The 24,055-nt window shown below is 38.5% G+C and overlaps 1 protein-coding gene across 5 annotated transcripts; it reads left to right on the top strand.

Annotated features, from left to right (window-relative positions):
• Positions 1-4,977: 4,977 nt before the first annotated feature.
• On the top strand, positions 4,978-23,963 carry LOC105047230 (uncharacterized). Of its 5 annotated transcripts, none has more exons than XR_012142039.1 (5): positions 4,978-5,162; positions 5,261-5,353; positions 5,953-6,015; positions 10,375-10,478; positions 22,939-23,963. XR_012142039.1 is itself a non-coding variant. In XM_073259196.1 (5 exons), the coding sequence occupies exons 1-5, from the start codon at positions 5,137-5,139 to the stop codon at positions 23,030-23,032; spliced, it is 330 nt and encodes a 109-aa protein (XP_073115297.1). In that variant the 5' UTR covers positions 4,979-5,136; the 3' UTR covers positions 23,033-23,963. The 5 variants fall into 5 exon arrangements, 2 of the variants coding, with proteins under 2 accessions (XP_073115297.1, XP_010924350.1); XM_073259196.1 differs by having other exon boundaries at positions 4,979-5,145; positions 10,408-10,478; XM_010926048.4 differs by having other exon boundaries at positions 4,985-5,145.
• The last annotated feature ends 92 nt before the right edge of the window (positions 23,964-24,055 follow it).

Genomic DNA, 24,055 nt, shown 5'->3' with positions numbered 1-24,055 from the left:
GGATATTATTGGTCTACTCTATAATAAGATGCCACCGACCTCATTAGGATGTGCGGACAGTGCCAGAGATATGCTAATATCCAACAAAGGCTGGTGACCGAGCTTACATCGATTATTGCCCCATAGCCCTTCATCATATGGGGAATCGATATCCTCAGATCATTCCCATTGGCAACTAGTCAAAGAAAATTCTTAATTATTGCAATCCATTATTTCACTAAGTAGGTGGAAGCTGAGCTCTTAGCTCAAATTACTGAGAAGAAGGCTCAGGACTTCATCTAAAATCTATTATCTGTTATTTTGGACTACCATGAGCTATTATAATTGACAATAAGCAGCAGTTCGATAAACAAAAGTTTAAAAAATTTTGCTCCGAGCTACACATTGACCACAAGCTCACTTTGGTTGGCCATCCTCAATCAAACGGCAAAGCTAAGGTGACCAACCGAATGATCCTACAAAGACTAAAATCAAGGCTCGACCAAGCTAAGAGATTGTGGGCCGAAGAACTCTAAAATATGCTTTGGGCCTATAGCATGATTTCATGGACTACTACAAGGTAGACTCCATTCAACCTCACCTTCGATGTTGAGATAGTTATCCCTATAGAGATCGGGATGCCGACAACTAGAGTGGAGCACTATGATCAATAGGAGAATCTGGACTGTCTCTGAATGAACTTGGATCTACTCGAAGAGATCAAGGAGCGAGCTCGAGTCAAAATGGCATCCTATCAGCAATGGATGGCCTGTTACTACAATGTGAGGGTCAAATCAAAAGTATTATGATCTGAGGAAATCATCCTCCATCGAGTTGAGGTATCGAAACCTACAAAGCAGGATAAACTAGCTTCAAATTAGGAGAGGCTCCTATAAAATTTATCGAAGTTATCAAGCCTAGAGCATTCAAGATTGAAAGCCTCAATGAAGCCCCTATCTCTCAGACATGAAACATCGAGAATCTAAAAATGTACTATTAGTAAGTTGTATATGTATTGATTATGTTAATAAAAACACCACTCTTTGCAACTTGGTGCAGGCTTCTCATCAGAAGTGATTATACTGAGCACCCAACCAACCAAAGGGCTAACTCTCTGGGACCCCACCTCGAAGATAAATAGGCTAACCCTTCGGATATCCTACCTCGAAGACAAAGGGGCTAACTCTCTAGGGACCTTACCTCAAAGACGAACGGGCTAACCTTCTGGGGATCTCACCTCAAAGATGAAGGGGTTAACCCTCTATTGACCCCATCTCGAAGACAAAGGGTCTAACCCTCTAAAGACCCTACATGACCAACTAATTTTCCTCAACTATAGGTGAGACGAATAGGAATCAAGAGCAACAACAATGACTCAGTGAAATTGCTGCTACGGATTGACTTTGGATATGGTGATCCCTAATATTGAGGCTCTTGATGCAAGGTTCGAGCCTACGACTCTCATATCATAACCAACTTGACAAATTAACTAAATCAACAACCTCCGTTGGTTAAACAAATCACTGGCCATACAAGATCAATGTGTGTACCAGAGAGAAAGGAAGAAGAGTTCATTTCATTTCATGAGGTAGAAAGTTTATTATAAAAGCTTGTTGCAAGATCAAACAAAAAGAAGAACAAAGATCAACTAATGCCTTTGGGACCAAGCTCGAAAGCAGGTTCCATTGCCTTCTTGACTGTAGAGACAGGAACTCCGATAGCTATCCCTAGGCTTATCCTCATTGCTGCCTCCAACCGACGCAGAGCCTACCCCTAGGATCTGTTGGGATAAATGCTTCGAATTCGATCCACAGGAGCGAAAATCCAGATGCGAAAGAAGTCCAGCTGGAAGAGTACATCGCAAAGAGCCCAGAGATGTAAAAAAGTGGGGCCTGCAATGTCCAAACCAGTGGGGCCTGCAGTGCGCAGACCAGAAGGAAGGAAAAGAGCCCGAAGGCCAACAAGGGGCCCAGGCCCGTAAGCACAGCCCAACAGCACATGAGCTCAGCCCAGGTGTGCGCGGGCATGCATAGGCTAGCTGCAGGTGTGCGTACAGACGCAGCCCAAGCCCAAGCGAATGCACGTGCAGGCGTGGCCCAAGCCCAAGTGGGTGTGTATAGGTGCAACCCACGCAGCCCTTCACTTAGTCCATCGCAGACCGACGGTCCATAGGAGGAGGCTTGGACCGAGAGACCATTTTCCAGGTGATTTTCACGGTCCATCGTGGACTAGAGATGTTTCACTCACAATTCTTCGTGCGGTTATGTGATCAAATGGTTAAGAGAGATGTCGGGTGTGATTTGACGGTTCGTTGGGTTGTTTGGTACTGTTAGGAAGCCTAATTCATATTGAAGTCAGGATTCGACTTGATTTAAGGTCTTTAAAGGGATCCTGTGGGGAACAAAATTGATGGAAAGTAGCAGAGGCTCTAGTAGCAATTAAGAGGAGTTTGATAAGCATTGAGAGCGTGTAGTCCATAGAGCAGACAGACAGAGCATTGAGGGTGGAGCAAAGTGTCAAATAGAGCGCAACGAGGCATGCTATGGCGGTTTGCATCACAGGAAGCATCTAGGGGCATCGAGGATCCTGATACTGACAAGCCTGTGAGAGGATTTTCTTGAGAGATTTTATAAGAGCTTTTGGAGGATAGCTTCAGGTTAAGAGAGATTTGTGTATGGAGAGTTGAGAATGTAATGATCTCCTCTTGTACTTATTTTTTCTTTCACAGTGAAGTTTGCATGCCCCATGGAGGTATTACTTGGGTTATTTCATGTACTTGATTGTGTGTTCTCTGTTTTATCTCTTCCTTCTTTCTACTACAATGAGTGGTATTGGATCCTATCCAACAAGTGGCATCAGACTTAGGTGGTGTTAGGATGGTGTTGGACCCCAACAAGATCCATCATCTCCCTGATATTCTTTTCAAGAAGACCAGGGAGCTTGCTTAGGATCAAAAAGATGGCCCCCTAAAAAGATCCAGGACGTTCTTAAAGAGCTCAATACTAAAAAGGCCCCCCAAACTATCACTCACTCCCTGTCTAAACCAATGGCCGACGTAGTTCAATTAAGAATGCCTCCACATTCTTAGCGAAACTCTGCATTGGGAGATGGAACTCCAATAACCACGGGCCCCAGGAGGATATGGGACTACAACAAGCCTCCTCAGGTCAACGATAGCTATGGTTCCACAGCTAGAATAGTAATGATTACTGATACCTCCCATGCCAAGGGCTATGCCCATAGGCATGCCCTTTCTGAGCACCTTGCAACTAGCCGAGGGGTAGAAGAGAACACCTCCATGGTGCAGTGGATGCCGGCAACCATCACATCCCCAGCAAGAGATTGAGGCCACGACATCTTCACTGATACACTCGTAGGTATGGAAATAGGGAGAATGGGCTTGGTCACAAGCGACGGCCTTTGCCCTCCATTTATAGAGGACCCAAATGGAGATGCAGCCCCTCACCTCCTAGGTAGTAAGCCTAATATTACTCCCCCTACAGCCTTGAAGATTGCACCTTTCAAGAAGAGGTGTCTTCGGCACCCTTTGCAATAAAATGCCACTTTGGAGACTACAACATTAAATGATTATGCAAGCCAAGAGCATCAAGTCATACGACCTTTCATCGCACCGCCTTTAGATAAAGCCACATAGGTTGATTTGGGAGTCGTGGCACGAGATCTACCGACATTCAACATATGGCAACACCTCCGTGGATCTGGGAAGCAATTCTCAAGTCTCCTTCTCCGAGTTATTGCATCATGAAATCTTGGGCCACCCATTTCATCATCCTCTTTTTGACCCTCAGTCCGAATATTTGCTGACCCTAGGTAGGATTTTACTGATCTCATAGTCTAGATCTTGTCAAAGATAGGAAATGAAGCCACACATTGACTGAAGGAAAGGTGGCGCCCATAAATCTCGGGCACAAGCACCAGTATGGAGCCTCAACTCTATACTAACCCAGGCTACAACTTACTTATCCACGCGGGTAAATCTACAACTGACATTCACAATTAACAACCTTAATCCACAGGTTAATGGATGGATTTTCTATCTCAATGATCTATCTGAATATGGCCTAACAACTTAACGAACTAGGCCTAATGGCTTATTGGGCTCAGGCATAACAGCCTACGGGTCACCTCTACATAAGAGGTACCAAGAGGATCCCTAAGTAAGACAATTCCAGACAAATTCCTCCAAAAATGAGAACTCCCATTCCCTTGCTCCCCCTTCCTCTCTTCTCTCTATTGTTCTCAATCTCTAGCTAACTTAAATATCAGAGAGCCCTCCACCAGAAAGCCTCCAATGAGTGCGGACTTTCTTTGTAAGTTTCTTTCTCTAATGCTCCAGCCTTTCAGTCGGTGGGCATCCGACCTTAGTCGCACCCATCATGGATCGGAGACTTGTAGCAACAGGATCCATGGGGCTATTTGACTGCTTGGTTGCTCCTGCAAGTATGGCTGTTGGGGTAGTATTAATAACAATATCGAGAACTTGATTCTAAACAATTGAGGTCACTTTAAGGGCATTCTTAACTTATGCAACGTAGGAATGTTTAGTAGAGAAATCTTCAATCTAGGATCATGAATCTATTGCTCACTCTAAGGCCATATTCTTATATAGTTTAGCAATGTTTAGTAGTAGAAATCTTCTGTTGAGGATAATGAATCTATTGCCCACTTTAAGGACATATTCTTAACTTGTACGACTTAGCAATGTTTAGTAGCAGAAATCTTCGACACAGGAGAATGAATTTATTGATCACTATAAGTTCATGTTCTCAACATGTGCTTAGCAATGTTTAGTGGCGGAAATCTTCTATCTAGGATAATGAATCTACTGCAGAAACCTTCCAATATGTCAATTAGATATTTACCGTTCAGCCTGGCATTTGTTATTTTATGTAGCTTCAAATTCCACTTTCCATTTTGACTACTAAATTTGGACATCTATGCGCATGTGGACAGTAGAAAGGACAGCGGGTGACGGACCTCGAAGTCCACGGTCATGCGTTGCTCGTTTCCCAATTTCTTAATGCCAATTATTTAACGCCAATGATATAAATAATTTCTGTTTTAGACATAATTAATCTGGGTTCAAGAGAATTGGCATGCGTAAACCAAGGATCGAGATGGGAAAGACCTGGTTGCATGTTTAATGTGAGCAATGGAAAAGAGTGCGTAAGATTTCAAATTTATTAAACTATATTTTTTGTAGCTTTTAGCGAGAGATAAAATAGATAATGAAGCTCTTCACCAACCATCTAATTAGCAGGTGTCGCCCCTTCTCCGCGGCGCTTATCGGTGGCCAGCCAATCCTCTCGTCTTCATCGATCGGAATTCCGTCGATGCCTCTTCCTCAACGCTGGTAAGATATCTAGGGTTTTATTCTAGCAGAATTTATGTTCTTCTTGATTTCAGATTTTCTTTGAAGAAGTTTCTCCCCCCTTTGCTCTAAGAGTGTCAGCAGGATTAGGTTGTTTTCGCGAACGATGACCGTGTCTGTCCCCTCGTTGCTTTAGCTTTATCCCTTCCTCATCGTCGTTATCATCTTGCACTAGAGTTGGCTTTGTTTTATTTTCTTCCCCCGTTCTTTTTTGTTTGATGACTTCTTGATCGTCGAATTGGGGATCAAGGAAGTTCTACTAATGTGTTGGTATCTTGAAATATGCTATTGGTCGTTGTGCTGTCGTCTCAAAGCTAGCGAGTATCTTTCTGATGATTTCTTTTGGATTTTCTTGATATTTCTATGATTTCCTAACTTTGACATTAATAATATGCAATTGCCTCAGTCCCACCAGCATTATTGTTGCCATTTTGAGGAACCATCTTTCCGATGATTTCTTCTGGATTTTCTTGAAATTTCTGTGATTTCCTATCTTGGGCACAGTGGTTTACCATTACTTGAGTCCTACAAGTCATTAATGTTGCCGTCTTACTGAGTATTTTTCTGATGATTTCTTTTAGGTTTTGTTGAAATTGATGCGACTCCTTAGCTTTGACACGGATGTGTGCGATTACTTGAATCCTGTAAGTCATTGATCTTGCAATCTTAAGGCTAGTATTTTTTTCTGATGATTTCTTTTAGGTTTTCTTGAATTCATACGAATGATTAACTTTGATGTTAACGTTTGCAATTACTCGAGTCCCATGAGTCAATGATCGTGGCATCTTAAAGCTAATATCATTTTAATGATTTCTTTTGGATTTTCATGAAATTTCTGTGTATCCATCATGTGAACGATCTTCAAAAACTTGTTAATCCTTTCTAACCCGGTATCATCTGCATCTACCAATACTTTAGTTATCAATTGTAGCATTTATACTGGTTCATGATCAAGTGCTTGCTTAGAAGTTGCTACTTGCTGATAAATCAAAAATCTCTGCAAGGGGTCTAATGTTTAAGTTCAGAGAGTGAGTTTGTGATAAATGATTTTTGTATCATATAGCTACCCCACCCCCAAAAACACCCACACCCAACACACCCCGCACACACAAAAACCTGCCATTTTCCCTTTCTTGGATGTGACATGGTTATTGCTTCATGATATTCAATATACATGCATGATAAAACAGATTATAAGGTTGCACAATGGGTACCCGTACATGTAATATTTTGATGATGTCATATGATGCTGATATCGGAATCACTATGAGCTCTGCAAGTAGAAGAAGTGTATGCTTACTGATGCATTGTGAGGTGTCACAGTATGAGCTGTACCATGTCAGCTTTATGTTTGCTTTGGTGTATCACTTTTATTAACTAGTTCTAGATTGTAAGAGGAGTACTTTCTGCTTACAAACTTTGGTTTCATGATTGAATGTGACCTTATCTTCTTTTATATGGTGCTTACGCCCTTTTACCTCTTATCATAGCTAAATAAATGTTGTTCAACTCACATGATTTGCGGGATTGTTGTCTCACCTGAAGTAATACTTGCAAAAGCTACAATCATGTATATGTCAAGCTTTTGTGATTCTAATGTAAGAGTTGATTTTGTTGCCTACTATATTCTTATGAGATTTCAGGATTTAGCTTGATGTTTATAAGTAGCAATACATCTGGCTTAAGTGCAGTGTGTAATTACTTTTAAAAATTTGAAGGATCCATAGTTGCCTTATTCATTTGTATCACTGCAACTGGAACTTCTGATCTGCATTTTACCACCTAAAATGGTTATCCATTTGTATCACTTCGACTGGAGCTTCTGATCTGCACTTTAAAAGGTTTAAAGTGTTAACTTCAGAGTTCAGCTTTTATGAATGTTGAAGCTTTGAAACTTATGGCACTTGGATATGACATTGCACTGCATGGTACTGCATTCATGCGTATGTCATGCTTGCTTTGGCTAATGTGCTGCACTTGGGGTGTTATATTTAACACCTTAAAGTTTATACCGGAAACACCCTAAAGTGAGTAATGGCACTTTAATTTTTAACTATCTCAAGTGAATAGTGTTTGAATACTTCCAACGATATATCATGCCTTTCGTCTACAAGTGCATCGAGCATCTGAAATCTTATTGAAATTAAAAATCCATCCTCCTATAATAATCTCTGATAACCTGACAATTTTGTAGGTATGATTTTGCTATCTTTTAGCCTCAGTTTCATGGTTTCTGTGAGCTCTATCTGTCTTGATGTCATTTCATATGCCTATTATGATTTTAAGTTCATTGTCCAACTCAGTTGATAAAGTAAATGACTGCCTTTACTCATTAACTATGTACTTATTTCGTAAATGTATATGCACAACATTTGTTTTATCCTGCCATAATTATAATTATTGTGTTTGGTTAGATGCATGTTTAAATGAAGGGGTACGAGTTTTTATTGCTAGAAGCTCAAATACTTTCGTAGGGAAAGAAAATAAAGGATATAATATGAGGAAGATGATAAATGAGTTTGCAATGACTTATCATGTAATATTAATGGATACATATTTGAAGAACATAAATGACCATTTAATTCTTGCAAGAGTGGAACAACTGTGTGACAAATTAAGATTTTACCTCATTAAAGTTGAAATAAATTAAGATGTTTGCATGCGTTGATTGTATAAAGATGGAACAAGAAGTAGTTGTATGAAAGTGCATTCATGTTAAAGAGGTTAAGTTGAAGTTACATAGCAAGCAAACATGGTATGAATTTTGAGAAGGTACTATGATGAAAAGAAATTTAGAAACATCTTTCATGTTTTATAGTTTAAAGACATGCTGAAATGGAAAATTTGCGGTGGCAATGAGGTTACAGAGGAGATCAATGAAAGTTATTTCACACAAATAAGGATATTAATTTATTGAATTCTGAGGTTGGGAGAGATCATAAAAAAATTTCTGAGTTAAGTGAATGACAGGAATATATGCAAGGAGATAGATATTTTTGTTAGGCTGACTATGCAGCCTAAAATCGCAAGAATATAAAGAAGAGGTTAGACAAAATATTAATCAAAAGGGGAAGGTTGGTTGGAATATATGTATCCATAAAAATCTGTTAGGAGTGATCATAATACAATTAAAGTGAAATTTGATCAGTTAAGAATTGGAGAGCATGCTTAAAAGTGAATAAATAAAGATTCTCTTTGAACGAAAATACATTTGAGATAATAATAAATGCTTTGTGGCATTGGTAAAATTATATATGAAACAATTATAACTATAAATAGTTGTTGAAGAGTGTACAAGGGGTAAGATGTCACTATGAACACCGACAAAAGTATGATAATTTATGAGAGAAACTAGGTATTTTCACATTTTCTTCCTTTTTTTTTTATTAAAAAAAAGAGAAAGATTGACCATGAAGGTCATGTTCTTGGTGCTCATTCACGTTATAAGCATTTAAGAGAGAGATCACAGATAGGAACACTAATGGAAAAGGCATATTTTTGTGTGTTGTTCTTTGTTACTAGTGGAGATCGAGGAGAATACATATGCAAGGAAGCAATGCTATGTGAGAAACTTTTAAGCGAAATGAATGGGTTATTTATTTTTTTGGCCACATTAAGGCTTGGCACCTTGGCGTTTATTGGAATTTTCTTTATACTTGCCAACTAATTGCTATATTAGAATTTTCGTTATGCTTTCTATTATGGTGTAGAAGGGAAGGCATCATTTGTCCCACATTGGTTGTGAGTCGAGGAAACTCTGGCTTATATAAGAAGGGACCATCCTTCTTATGTGAGGCACCTTTCGAAGGACAAAATTATGAGGCCCATGGATCAGAGGGGACAATACCTCACGTGCCAAGTCATGAGCCCTTGACCGCAATAGTAGTGCATCAGGAAGGGGACCACTCCAGCAACTGTGGGGCTCATTCCATCCGTACACCAATCTGTGTTAAAAATAAGGACATCTCTCATTTGTATACAGACTCCTCCTTGGGAGCTATGGTAAAAATAAGGAGAATACCTTCTGTCTGTATACAAACTCCTCTTTGACTGGGAGGCTATGTTGTGGTATAGAAGGAAGGACATTATTAGTTCTACATTAGTTATAAGTCAAGAGAGACTCTGACTTATATAGGAAAAGACCATCCTTCCCATGTGAGGCGCCTTTTGAAAGGAAAAACCGTGAGATCTATGGGCTAGAACGAATAATACCTCGCGTACCAAGCCGTGAGCCCTTGACCACAACACTTCCTTTGATCCATGATCCGTGCATCAGATATGGATGTAATTCCCTATGCTAAATATTTCATCAACCCCTTCTCTTTTAGGCTCTTTCCAACTTTAGGAACATCAAGGGCTGCTCTCCTATTGTGTGAGCTTAAATCATGTAAGCAAGAAGGTAGGTCTTTGCTTGCCAACTGACTTTTATAGGTTTCCTAGGTCCTTCTTTTGCCAAAGTGTCTGTCTAAGAACCCCATAAAGGGCTGGACATTGGTTTGAGGTTGCATTATGAAATGCTATCAAACTATATATATCATATTAGGATAGATGTTGATGAGATGTTCTGATGAGTTTAAGCTTGACAGTTTAAGTCAAAGTTAAGAATATCAATTGCTTTCCTGGGATATTTTTGTATTTTAGATCAAGCAAGACTTATTCATATTTCTTATTTTAGAGCTATTTTGCTTTGTACCAAGGGACCAATTATTTAAACCTGTATTAGTCTCAAGGTGTTAGAAAGTTTAGTGTATTTGCTATGGCTGCAACACCATGTTATCAGCTATGTCTAGCTTGACTTCCAATTTATTGATTGAGGCTACTTATTTGTTGGATGACTGGAAAAACAACTTTCTGACAACTCATCGGGCATTAGATAATCAATTTTTGTACTCAAATATTCTCTAATTGAATTATATATTTTTGAATTTTATGTATTTGTAAATAGTCACACTCACATCACATGTTTCATCATATACTATCATAAACGTCTTTGTTATTCTTAGCTAAGCTGTCCTTGGATCACATGCATCATGAAGGGTTGGGTGATTTGTCAGCTTGTTAAGTTGGTGATATTTTACAGGGATGATGAGGTTCATCGTTTGGACAGGTTGGTGGTGTGTTTTCACATGTTTGATTCCTTATGACTGACTAGTGAAAACTATATTACTTTGAAGATGAACTTTTCCAAGTACTTTGCAGTACTTTTGACCCTATTGTCAAGAATTCATGACATCCTCTCAAAGGGAGTTTCATAAATGCCATAGAGTTTCAAAGCTACAATTCTGATTTTGTATATGTGCCTTTTTCTGTTCTATTGCATTTTTCATATGACATAAGTTGATTAATTTGATTTGCTTAAATGTTTCTTCCTATATAGTGATGTTTTTGTCAATGCTTCATTTATTGGTTTAAAGAGAAGTCCCATTATAGTTCGATTATCTTAGAGCAACTCTTATAGGAGGTGAAACCATGTTACCTCAATCCTCCATTTAGGGTAGCACCTCCTACTCTTCACTTCTATATATGCACCCACTAATGAATATATATGTTTAACGTATACAACTACTGCTGACATCAGAGCACCTAGGGGCTCACTTGCTAGACTAAGGGGGTGAGCCAAAATTAGATGTGAGTTCGGATTGCACGGGTCCTAGGACCATGCAGGGCACATGTGCTTGCCGTACGGGTTGCAGGTCCCGTACGCATGGTCTCAGAACCCAAGATAGTTGTCTCGTTAGAAAACTTTAATGTTAGTTATGTTCTATGGAGTTTTGATTTTTGTGTACCCTTTTTTTTGAGTACTTTTGATGTTAGGAAGTTAGGTTGGAGAATTAACTTTTGATGGAAGAGGAGAAGAAGGCTAGCACTAGGTCAGAGAATAGCATAGGCATGCTATCAATTACCACCGGACTAAGAGGAGGTGCTCGGGTTCGAATACCTTCAGCTTGACTTTGACTGCTGGAATGCTAGCTGTACCACAACTTAAAGGATAATGAAGAGGAAATGAAAAATATTGGATATCAAAGACAAAAATTCATTAATGATGATCTTCCAAATAAAGATCCTTTTTTGTTACAATTTATGTTCTTTATACTCTTGTATCAACATTCTGTCATTAAGTGCCTTAGGATGCATGAATTTCCATCTTGGCCACACATTCCAATCGGTTATCACCATTATTCCATTTCTCTTGTATGTCATAAGCTTTAATTTCAAATTTGAAATCTCCTTCCAACTCTTTATTAAACACCTATATTCGCTTGGAGCATGATGACATATGAACCAATTCCAAACCTTTGTAACTTAATAAATTTTGTATAACTCCCATTTTGGTGATAGCTCTATTCAGCCTGTCTTATCATAATCTCTCTTGCATTGATACTCCTTTCTAAGTCCTTTTTGGCCTATCCTTATCCGGTACAGCATTTTTTTCTATACTATTTATGCCTTAACTTCCTTCTATGGCCAGAACCAATCGGCCTACCTTTATTGACATTTCCCATCAGCCAATTTTACTAATATTACACACCAGTGACTCTTGATGTGCTAAGTGGCGTTTCTTGTGCAATCAAGATGTGGTGTAAACACCCCCTCCTTTCCTCTCTACTTGCCACTCGTCAGTAACATACATATGCTAGCTGCCTCCATCATGGGAGCCCCACTTGTGCATTTTGGCTTTGACAAGGGCAATGCTGTCAAGGCCTACATCTCTACCACCAATCCCACATCTACCTTCAAGGGGATGATGGTCCATGTCGAGTCAACCTCTATGGTGGCCTCCGCTATCTACGAGCGCAACAACATCATCGTAGAGATCTTGAAGCCCGATTTCATTGCTTTGGAAGTCAACAACTTCACTGCCTAAACCAACACCATGGGACCAATGGAGTTAGACTCTGATGGATAGAAGACAGAATTCCACATCCTCTATAAGCCCTCCAGGGCACCACAACACCCCCCACCAACCTCCCTCCTACTCCACACACACCACCCCCTCTGGTCAGCACTGGACTATTCTAGCTGGCAGCCATAGTTGAACATGAAGTAAAAACGTAGGGCATGCATGCTAGATCAACAAAAAAAAATTTATGCAGTGGAAGAAAAACTAATCTAGCATGCGTCTATGGGATCTCATCTTATGAGACCATATCTATCATGTGCTTAAGATCTAAAATAGAAAATAAATCTATCAAAGACATAAACATGAAGATCTTATCTTCATCTTAGTACGGATAGTTATTCATCGCGATTTAATGATCGTGGATATCTCTTCAGGTTCCTTGAAGAACCGCATAAGTGTCCGCCTCTATAGGTATCCACGGGAACGATCTAGGATGCTTCTCTCTTGTTTCTTCTCCAAGAAATCAGCATGCACCTCGAAGGAAAGAAGGAAGAAGAAAAGAGAACATCTTCTCTCTAGACTTCTAAGCAGAACACCCAACATCTTGGGTGTAGAGGAGGATGCCCAATCCCTTGGGCGTGGAGATCAAGGACGCCCGGCACCTGGCATGGGGTGTCAGGAAGAAGGAAAGAGAGAGGGGTGTGGAGCGAGAGAGGGGGCGGCACCTTTCGGCTCTCCAAGTTAGGATTTAGAGATCTCATCTCAAGAGGTTTAAATAGAACCAAAAAGAGTCCTAAAGAGTTTCAGACTATGACTCCTTCAAAACCTTAAACCTGAAGGATTTTTGATTTCCTGCCAAACTTGGAATCCTTATCAATATGAGCCACCCCCACCCTCTCTTTTCATGTAAAAATCAGATGGGGCGTGTGCCCCATCTCTCCTTTCTTTTCCTGTCGCACAAGATAAGGGGGCGCCAACAATTGGTGCTCCTTTGGATCTAATCTAAATGGGCACATGCCCAATCTCCTCCAAATTAAATTAAGATGGAAAACCAACTCTTGGCAGCCCATATGGCATGCAATTGACTTGGTCTAATCTTCATTTTATAAGGATTCAAGTCTAAAAAGGATTTGAATTTAACCATATGCTAGCATAGTATTCTAAACCCAATAGGATTTCACAAATCTTTAACCTAATTGGAACCACATGAGTCCAATTGCACAATCCTAGATCAATTTCCTTTACGTGTGAGCCCATAGATTCAATTCTGTCTAGTAGTAGGATATATTGTGATCTCCATCAACAACATCATGGAAACTCCTTTCAATAGATCGAAATATTTTCAATTCAGTCAATTTGAGAATTATTGATCATCCAAATAATTTTTAATTGATCTTACAATCTACCAGTGATACCTAACGGTATGTAGTGGCAATCTAACAGAACTAAATGGATGAACCTTTAGGTATAGTTACCGTGTGATTCGGTTCTTCTATCGTGAATCCTAACAAGACGGAAGTTATGGATAACTCATCAATCTGATCTTGTCATATGTAAAATTCAATTAACCTGAGTTCCTAGTGAAATTTTATGAAAATTTCTTTCATCATTCACACTTATCGTGGCCATGGACTTCTGCACTCAATTTCATGATCCATACAAGACTTTCCTTTTCTATCAAGATCGATAGATTCTATCTAGGTGCACACACTATTCTTATAATGAACCTACTACATCCAACATACACTTTAAGACTCTGTATGGTTAGAGTTCGAGTTATGGTGTAGTCAAACTACAGCAACCTCATTGTGAATAGTCGAGGCACTGCAGATCGAAGAACTATTCACGCCACTAAGTATCGAGTATGTCACTGATGAGAAGATAGATATCTAAATACTACTCGTGTTGGTCACATTCGGTATCTTTATTTTTAATAACTACTTGCACTCTCGCTCCAGTGTCCTCACACTGTAGACTCGAGACTCATTTATCCCTAAAGGAAACAATCCGTACATCAATCTATCTGGATCAATCACCATCTCTGTGATGATCCTACGATCGGAAGCAATTTATGAATTAGCCATCAATGATATATTTCTTAAATTCTTAACTCTTAAGAATATATTATCATCTTGTTAATTTATTGGATGATTCATAAACACATCACATAATATGAATGAATAAATAATCTAAATTTTATTTCATTAATAAGTCAAAATTATAAATTATGCCCTTAGAAAGATTACATGTGTCGGCCTAATTGGCTTATAGGATATACATCTAACAATTTCCACTTGCACTAAAGTCAATTGACCATAAATCTAAGTCCCATCTTCTCAAGGTAGATTTCAATCTTTTGTTAGCTCAGCTGCTTCGTCAGTGGGTCAGCCACATTGTCAATACTGTCTACTTTTTGTATACTTCTTCTCGAGATAATTGTGAATGAGGTGGAATCGTCACTCTATGTGCTTAAACTTCTGATAAGATCTCGACTTTTTAGCAAGCACTATGGCATCGTTGTTGTCGCAGTAGCTGAAAATGGTATCTGATGGCATCACACCTAGTTTTGTAATAAACTTTGTGAACTAAAATACCTCTTAGCAGTTCCGATGCGGCGATGTACTCAGCTTTCATGGTGGAGTGCGTTTTGACAGGCTGCTTGGAATTTTTCCAACTCATAGCACCATCATTGCATAAGAAAATACTGCCTGATGTCACTTTCGATCATCAATATTAGACATAAAGTCTGAATCAGTATATCCTTGCACCCTAACTCTCCTCCTCCAAAGATCAAGAACATATCCTTAGATCATCTCAAATATTTAAGGATACATTTCACAGATGTCCAGTGCTCCTCGTCTGGATTCGATTGATATCTACTCGTGACACTCATAGCATAGACTAGATCAGGTCGTTTACATAGCATGGCATACATGAGGCTCCTTATAATCGAAGCATGAGGGATTTTGCTCATGCATTCTATCTCTTTCGATGTGCTGGGCATATCTTCTTGGAGACATGAATTCCATGCCTAAAGGGCATAAGTACTTTTTGGAGTTTTGCATGCCGAATCTCTTCAGCACCTCCTTTATATACATTTTCTGTGAAAGTTTTAGCATCCTCTTAGATCTATCTCTATAAACTTAATCCTCAAAATAAAAGATGCTTCTCCAAGGTCCTTCATGGAGAATTCCTTAGACAATCATAATTTGATTGAAGTTAACATGGAACATCATTTTCAATCAAGAAAATATCGTCCACGTACAATATAAAAAAGTGATAGCGTTCCCACTGATCTTTTTGAATACACACAGTTCCTCCTCGTTCTTAATGAAACCAAATGATTTGATTACATCATTAAAATGAGTGTTCTACCTTCGAATGCTTGCTTAAGTCCATAAATGGATCTTTGCAGCTTGCAGACTTTGTGATCTCCATCATTGAAAGTGAAACCAAAGCTGCTCCATATAGATATCTTCCTCAAGATATCCATTCAGAAAAACAGTTTTCACATCCATCTGTCATATTTCATAATCATGATATGCTGCAATGGCAAGCAATATTCGAATGAATTTCAGCATGGCCACTGGCGCAAAAGTATCTTGATAGTCAATGTCCTCGCATTGATTATAACCTTTTATCATGAGCCTTGTCTTAACGGTCTCTACCTTTTCATCCAAATCAATTTTTTATAGATCTATTTACACTCAATAGGTATAATACCTTCTAGTGGATCCATTAAGGTCCAGATTTGATTTGAGTACATTGAGTCAATTTTGACTTCATTGTCTCTAACAATTTTTCAGAGTCGATATCTGATATCATCTCGTTATAGGTCTTGGGGTTATACCCATGTATTTCATTTCTGTGAGGAACATTTTCTCTACATCCTCTGTGATGATACCTAAGTATCTGTTGGGAGAACGAAAAATCCTACTAGATTTATGAGGTGGAGAAAATACACGTATTGTTTCGGTTTTAATGGGTTCTACAGGTTCTGAGGCTCGTTGCTCTTTAGAGACTTTTCTTTGAGTCCAATCTGTCTTCCTATACCTCCATCTTGAATGAACTGTTTTTCAAGGAAGATGGCATGTCGATTCATAATCATATTGTGATCCTCTGAAAGATAGAAATAATATCTTATAGACTCCTTAGGATATCCTATAAAATGAGTTTTTAAAGATCTGGCATCTAACTTATCCATCTATTGTCTTTGACATGGGCTGGACAACCTCAAATTCTGAGATGATCTAGACTTGGTTTCTTATCATGCCATATCTATACGGTATGGTAGAAACGATTTTAGAGAAAATCCTATTCAATAAATAATTTATTGTTAGTAAACTATGTCCCCAACGATACATAAGAAGGTCCGTGAAGCTCATCATGAATCGAACCATATTTAATAAGATTTGATTTTTCTGTTCTGAAATTTCATTAAGTTGAGGTGTTCTCAGGTGGAGTCTGTTGTGAGACTATACCATATTCTTTGAAATAACTTAAAAATTTTTCACTAAAGTATTCGTCTCCTCGATCTGATCGAAGAACTTTAAGAAATTTTTCAATTTGCTTCTCTATTTCATTTTGAATTTTTTGAATTTTTCAAAAGCTTCAGACTTGTGTCTCATCAGATACACATACTCGTTCCGAAAATAATCATTGGTAAAGGTGATAAAGTAGAGATAACCTTCTATGACCGGCACATCAAATGGGCCACACACATCAGTGTGTATCAAGCAAGTATTTCTGTGGTCATTTCCTCTTGTCCCACAGAGGGTAGCTTGATCATTTTTTCTTGCAAACAGGACTCACAGACTGGATAAGACTCAGAAGTTCATGAGCCCAAGAGCCCATCTTTCTCCAATCTGTAAATCCTTTCTTCTCCTATATGACCTAGCCTAAGGTGCCATATATACTTTAGATTAATCCCATCTCTAAGTCTTTTAGTTCCTATGGCATTTACTTCTTGCTCGTTATATTTACAAAACCATCAGCATGTAACTTGCTTCTTCACGGACTTTTTTTTCTTTCCAGTAAACTTTCTTTTGAAAGATAAATTTCGCTCCACAGCTAGAATAGTACTCCTTGAACTCTTCAAGGTCCTTTCTGTAGTAACCGGCATGTTCAGTAACTCGGCTTTAGTACATTGGATTTTATTCATATGATAGTTTACAATAAACTGTGCATATGAATCAGTAAGAGATTGCAGAATTAGATCAATTTGCAATTCTTTATCCATGGACATCCCGAGCTTCTCAAGCTCCTCCAAGTCTTTGATTATTGTCAAACAATATTTATGGACAGGCTGTCTATCACGTATTTTCGTCTTGAAGAGTTTTTTGGATACTTCGTAGCGAGCTGCACGACTCTGCTCACCATACAACTCTTGTAGATGAGCCAGTATGCTCCTGACAGTTTTCATATCCTCTTACTGACATTGGAGCTCATTGGACATGGATGCCAGCACGTAGCATCAGGCCTTATTATCATCATCCAACCATTTTTTATGGGTAGCCCTTTGATCAGGGGTCGAACGAGCTGGTAGAGGGGGAAGGTCCTGGTCAAGAATATAGTTCAACTTCTCATAACTCAAGGTTATCTTCAAGTTTCAAAGTCAATCTTTATAATTGGGTCCAATCAATCAATTGGTCTCTAGGATACGAGCAAGTGGGTTGGAAGCAGACATTTTTCTACAGAGAAGAGAAGATTCTAGTTAGAATTTGTAATTGACTTCTTTTAGTTTGTTTTAGGATTTTATTTTTAAAACAAACTTGACTTCCACTATTTTCTCAGATCTCTCACACTCTTTGGGTGGAGAAACAAAAACCTCCATAATGAAGGTTTTAAGTGGGTACTGCGGTTCCCATCGATTAGTATACCACCTCACCTAACAGTTATTGGTGATATGTCAACCAATGGGTGGATAATTTTTGTCTAATGCTTCTCAAGCAAATTGCAGTGATCACCAATCTCTAATTTTTAAAGCCTTATTTAATAGTTATTGGCCTTATTCTTTAGTTAAGTCAGACCCATCGATTTTGCGAAAGTGAAGCTGTTATTGAGATCCTCACCTAACAGTTATTGGACCTAACTCCATCTCCATCCTGCAGCATCTCATGCCAATAGAGTGGTTGCGTCTTTCTGATGCAACTGAGCCACTATATCCATCGAAAACAATCAACATCGAGAAGGACCTGTATATTTACAATGATGAAAGACCGCTCGACTTAATATTTATAAGGAGATTTAATTTAGGTCTTCTTTAGGTTTTTAATTATTTATTTACATCACATGTAAATCTACAATTACATTGGATCTACTAGTGAGATCGCCTCTTGACTCATCAAGATCAGACTCATGGTGCAATGCAATCATGGTGAACTCAACACTAAGCACCTCAAATTAGAATTTAGTCAATCAAATTGGTCAGATAAGTGATGATCGGTGGGAGGTTCCTTACTACTGATGCAACGGTCCTAATTAAGTAACCACCTTTTAAAGCACTTGTCTTAGATACTAATAGGTCAACCTCATCCAAATTGGCCTTGGCTTTTGGTTTCTCACCACAAAATATCCTATTATAACCATCTAAGGTGTATTCATGGTACAACCCTACATTAAGGGTTGTGATTCAATGTGATCACTACATATATCAATGAAACACAACGTAATTATCTCATAATCGAAAATAAAATCAAATTATATTTTAATTAAGTCTTTTCTTCTCTCAAAAGATGACTTATAAGTAAAGGGTCTCATCACTTATTATCCTAGGATAACTTTTCAGCACAACTTGCATTATGCCAGGACAACCTTATGTCAGGATGAACTTAGACTAATCCAAAACTTATCAGTTAGATATCTAATCTAAAATTTTAGATCTAATCTAAATTTTAGATCCTTAATTAATGGTTTCACCTCTTATCATCCTAGGATAATCTTTCAGCATAATTTGCATTATGCCAAGGCAACCTTATGTCAGGATGATTCTTGACTAACCCAATGTTTATCAATTAAAATTTTTGATTTTGATTAAAATTTTTGATCTAAAATTTTAGATCTAATATAAATTTCAGATCTAAGCACAAAAAAATCAGAACTAATTAAAACAAAAAATTAGATCTAATCTAACATTCATGTTTAATTGAAAATAAAAAATTCAGATCTCATCTAAATTTTAAATATAATTGACAAACATAAAATTTCAGATCTAATCTAAAGAAGAGATCTAATTGAAAGCATAAAAATTCGAATCTAATCTAAATTTTAGATCTTAAGAACATGATTCATGTAACCCAGCTCGGATATCAGTTGAAGTAAAAATGTAGGGCATGCATGCTAGATCAACAAAAAAAAAAAATATGCGACGGAAGAAAAACTAATCTAGCATGCATCTATGGGATCTCATCTCATAAGCTCATATCTATCGTGTCCTAAAGATCCAAAGTAGAAAATAAATCTATCAAAGATATAAACATGAAGATCTTATCTTCACCTTAGTGCGGATAGTTATTCACCGCTATTTGATGATCGTAGATATCTCTTCAGATTCCTTAAAGAGTCGCACAAGTGTCCGATCTCTACAAGTATCCATGGGAACAATCTAGGATGCTCCTCTCTTGTTTCTTCTCCAAGAAACCAGCATGCAGTTCGAAGGGAAGAAGGAAGAAGAAGAGAGAATACCTCTCTAGACTTCTAGGCAAAACACCCAACACCTTGGGTGTGGAGGAGGATGCCCAACCTCTTGGGCATGGAGATCAAGGACGCCCAACACTTGGGCGTGGGGCGTGAAGAAGAAGGGAAGAGAGAGGGGCGTGGAGCAAGAGTGGGGGTGGCACCTTTTGGCTCTCTAGGTTAGGGTTTAAAGATCTCATCTCAAGGGATTTAAATAGAACCAAAAAGTGTCCTAAAGGATTTCAGGCTATGACTCACTTAAAGCCTTAAACCTGAAGGATTCTTGATTTTCTGCCAAACTTGGTATCCTTATCAATATGAGCCGCCCCCACCCTCTCTTTTCACGCAAAAATCCTTATCACTATGAGCCGCCCCCACCCTCTTCCTTTCTTTTCTTGTGCACGCTCCATCTCTCCCTTTCTTTTCTTGTCACATAAGATAAGAAGGCGACAACAATTGGGCCCCTTTGGATTTAATCTAAATGGGTACATGCCCATTCTCCTCCAAACTAAATTAAGATGGAAAACCAACTCTTAGCAGCCCAAATAGCATGCAATTGACTTGGTCCAATTCCTATCTCATAGGGATTCAAGTCTAAAGAGGATTTGGGTTTAAACATGTGCTAGCATGGTATGCCTAACCCAATAGGATTTCACAAATCCTTAATCCAATTGAAATCACATGAATCCAATTGCACAATCCTAAACTAATTCTCTTTGTATGTAACCTTATAGATTCAATTCTATCTAGTAGTAGGATATATTATGATCTCCATCAACAATATTATTGAAACTTCTTTCAATGGATCGAAATATTTTTAATTCAGCCAATTTGAGAATTATTGATTATCCAAATAATTCTTAATTGATCCCACAATCCACTAGTAACATCTATTAGTATGTAGTGGTAATCCAGCAAAACTGAATGGATAAACCTCTAGGTGTAGTTACCATGTGATCCGGTTCTTCTATCATGAATCTCGACAAGATGGAGGTTATGGATAACTCATCTACCTAATCTTGTCATATGTAAAATTCAATCAACCTGAGTTCCTATTGAAATCTTATGGAAACTCCTTTCCATCATTTCACACTTGCTATGGTTATGGACTTCCGAACTCAGTTTCATAATCCACATAGGATTTCTTTTTTTCTACCAAAGTCACTAGATCCCATCTAAGTGTACATCCTATTCCTACAATGAACCTACTGCAGCCAACATACATCTCAAGGCTCCATATGGGTAGAAAATAGAGTTATGGTGTAGTCAAACTACAGTAACCTCATTGTGAATAGTCGAGGTACTGTAGGTTAAAGAACTATTCACACTACTGCAGCATCGAGTATGTTACTGATGAGAAGGTAGATATTCAAGTGACTACTCGTGTTGGTCACGCTCGGTACCCTTGTTCTTTAACAATCACCTGCATTTTCACTCCAGTGTCCCATACTATAGACTCGAGACTCATCTACCCTTAAGAGAAGCGATCCATGCACCACCTATTCGGATCAATCACCATCTCTGTGATGATCCTACGATTAGGAGCAATTTATGAATTAACCATCAATGACACATACCTTAATTTCTCAACTTTTGAGAATATATGTCATTATCTTGTTAATTCATTGGACGATTTATAGACACATCACACAATATGAATGAAAAAATAATCCAAATTTTATTTCATTAATAAGTCAAAATTACAAATTATGTCCTTAGAAAGATTACATGTGTCGACATAATTGACTTCTAGAACATACATCTAACAAACAGACATTGATGGGCTGATGTCCCTTCTATGTACTTGCTTTCCTCTTTCGAGGGTGGAGATAAAGGTTTGGTCAAATACAATTATCTCACCCTCTATTGATTGAGACCAAGTTTAGTCACTATTGCTAGGATGGACTTGCTTAAACTGAGAATAGAGATTCTTTTTGCTATGCTACTTTTTTTTTCTTCCTAAGGGCATTCCTTTCCTTTCCAACAAAGCCAAACAATCTTGCCCGGAACTGTATCCCCAGATTTCTTCCCTTCTTGAAGAGAACGGTATTGAGAACACCAGCCATAAAAAAAGGGGCAGTACCACTTTAAACCAAGAAAATAACATCTAGATCTGAAAATATCCTATTGCTGTTTAGGAGAACACAGGATTTGAAAGCTTACTGCCTGGAATCGGAACCATGCTACTTTGTTTTGGTTGAAGTACCTTCTGAAATGTTGATTCCATCTTTTTTATCATTTGAGCTATAGCCCCATTCCTTCTTGTTCGAGCACAGTTCTTGCTCTCTTTCCATTTCTTTGTTTAGCACAGCAAGAAGCAAGTCTAGTTCATCAAGAATCTGCCTGAATTACAACATGGTGCAGTGTTGGTCTTCCATGATATTGAAACATATGTTTGCTAAAATCTGCTCTCCTCAAACACTCCTAGATGGCAACGTTATTTTAGTCTAGCTTTTCTAAATTTGTCTGTAGCTTTTGGAGGAGGTATGTGTTTGACTTTTATATCTCTGATTTTCCTTCAGAATTACTCCCACTTTTTTACATACTAGATCGGCTATGGTGCAAGACTGAACCCATCTATCAATGAGAACTTGTGTCTTCCATTCCTATGGCTGCTAGGACAGAGAAATCGTTTGAGTGAATTTTGTGTAATGCCTATTAAAGAAGGGCTATTGGAGTTTGCCTATGATAATATTGGTTTAATAACCATAGCTGTTTCTTTTATTTGTTCAGTGCAAATTCAGGAAACCTGATGCTAGAAAATGTGAACATAAATCTCTAACAGTTCTCCTGTTGCTAGATATGTTACTATGTTTCCTCAATGCCACCACTTTCACCTCCTGTTTCTATATATTTTAATATGTTCTTTGAAAGCTTATAATTCATTATTTGTATATGAGACTGTTGACATTTTGTTTCATCATGATGATACTAGAACTTTAGCAAAAGAAAACATTTTCTATCCCCATATCGCTGGCTATTCAAAAGCATGAGTGAAAATCATCTCTCCAGCCAGAATGAAACTAACGGCTGCCTCATATTTTGCACCTAGGTTTATCAAGGAGGGCAGCACTGTAAGCACAATTGAAGTTGTATCTCCATCAGAACCAACTTCTACAGAGTGCTATAGTGATCCCAGTGCATGAAACCTGAAAGCGCTGAAGGAATATTGTTGAAATACGAACACACTGAAAGAATGACATCATGCATTGGCAGGCGCAGCACTGGCTGCATTGCTAGCAGGCTTATGCCACTTCCAGGATTTGTTTGTTGGCCGTTGGCAATACCTACTTTCTGAAAGACCAGAATGATTTTGGATGGATTTACTTTGGAGACCTTTTTCTCGACTCTATTGGTGATCATCCATTGTTTACCCCTGTTTTTATTGAGGAAAATACTAAAGATCACCTGGCAGATGACACTCAGTTCACCAGGCCAATGTGGAATCCGCTGACTGGTTGAACAGCATCTGGGGCCCAACTGCCACCACCTACCCCCATGCTCCCCTCCTCATGTATCGCACCAATCTCTAACTACCACATCAGCCTGGTGAATTGAGCAGTCCTCTGGCAGGTGATTGGTAGCAGTACTCTTCTTATAAAGGCCTGGAAGTCCTTACGCAACAAGGACGGCTTGATTATTACAGCAGAGGAAAATATTTAATTTTGTTTGGAAGACTCTGATGTCGGCATATGCTGAGCTATTATCAACATTAAGTTTGGCAGAGATGAAGTCATGGCTTGCTTGGGAATTTTGCTGATCTCTATGGTCCTTTGATCAACAATATTTGTTGATGGTTCTGACCTCTCATTGTCCTTAATGACATCTGCAGCAGGCAAATAATTATTCCTTCATCAAGTAAACTTTCAGATTGTTTTATTGGAGAAATTGTTTTGTGTATTTAATCTATTGTAAAATTACCAATCGATAAGCTGATAAATGTGTTCTATTATCTCCTAAGAATAGGATGAAGATGTGCAGTCCTTAACAATTTCTTGGAGTAGAGAAGCCGGGTAATTGTTGGTGCGGCATCTTGGTCCTTTAATTCCAATACTAGCTGAATACAGGTTTAAAGTGCATCTGCTTATCAAATCTGTTAAATGCTTGATCAAGTTGTTTCCAGAGGTTGCATTGTTTTAGAAATCTCAACATGAGCCTGTGTTGGGTTA

Source organism: Elaeis guineensis, chromosome 6 (genome assembly GCF_000442705.2).
Source record: "Elaeis guineensis isolate ETL-2024a chromosome 6, EG11, whole genome shotgun sequence".
Taxonomy (NCBI): domain Eukaryota; kingdom Viridiplantae; phylum Streptophyta; class Magnoliopsida; order Arecales; family Arecaceae; genus Elaeis; species Elaeis guineensis.
This window is presented reverse-complemented; position numbering and strand designations above follow the sequence as displayed.

What these genes read in the sequence shown, in the direction of transcription:
- LOC105047230 (XM_010926048.4), top strand. An exon ending in TGTGCGATTACTTGAATCCT is followed by an intron (nt 6,016 to 10,374) that starts GTAAGTCATTGA and finishes TGTTATTCTTAG; the next exon opens with CTAAGCTGTCCTTGGATCAC. An exon ending in GAGGTTCATCGTTTGGACAG is followed by an intron (nt 10,479 to 22,938) that starts GTTGGTGGTGTG and finishes TTTTGCACCTAG; the next exon opens with GTTTATCAAGGAGGGCAGCA.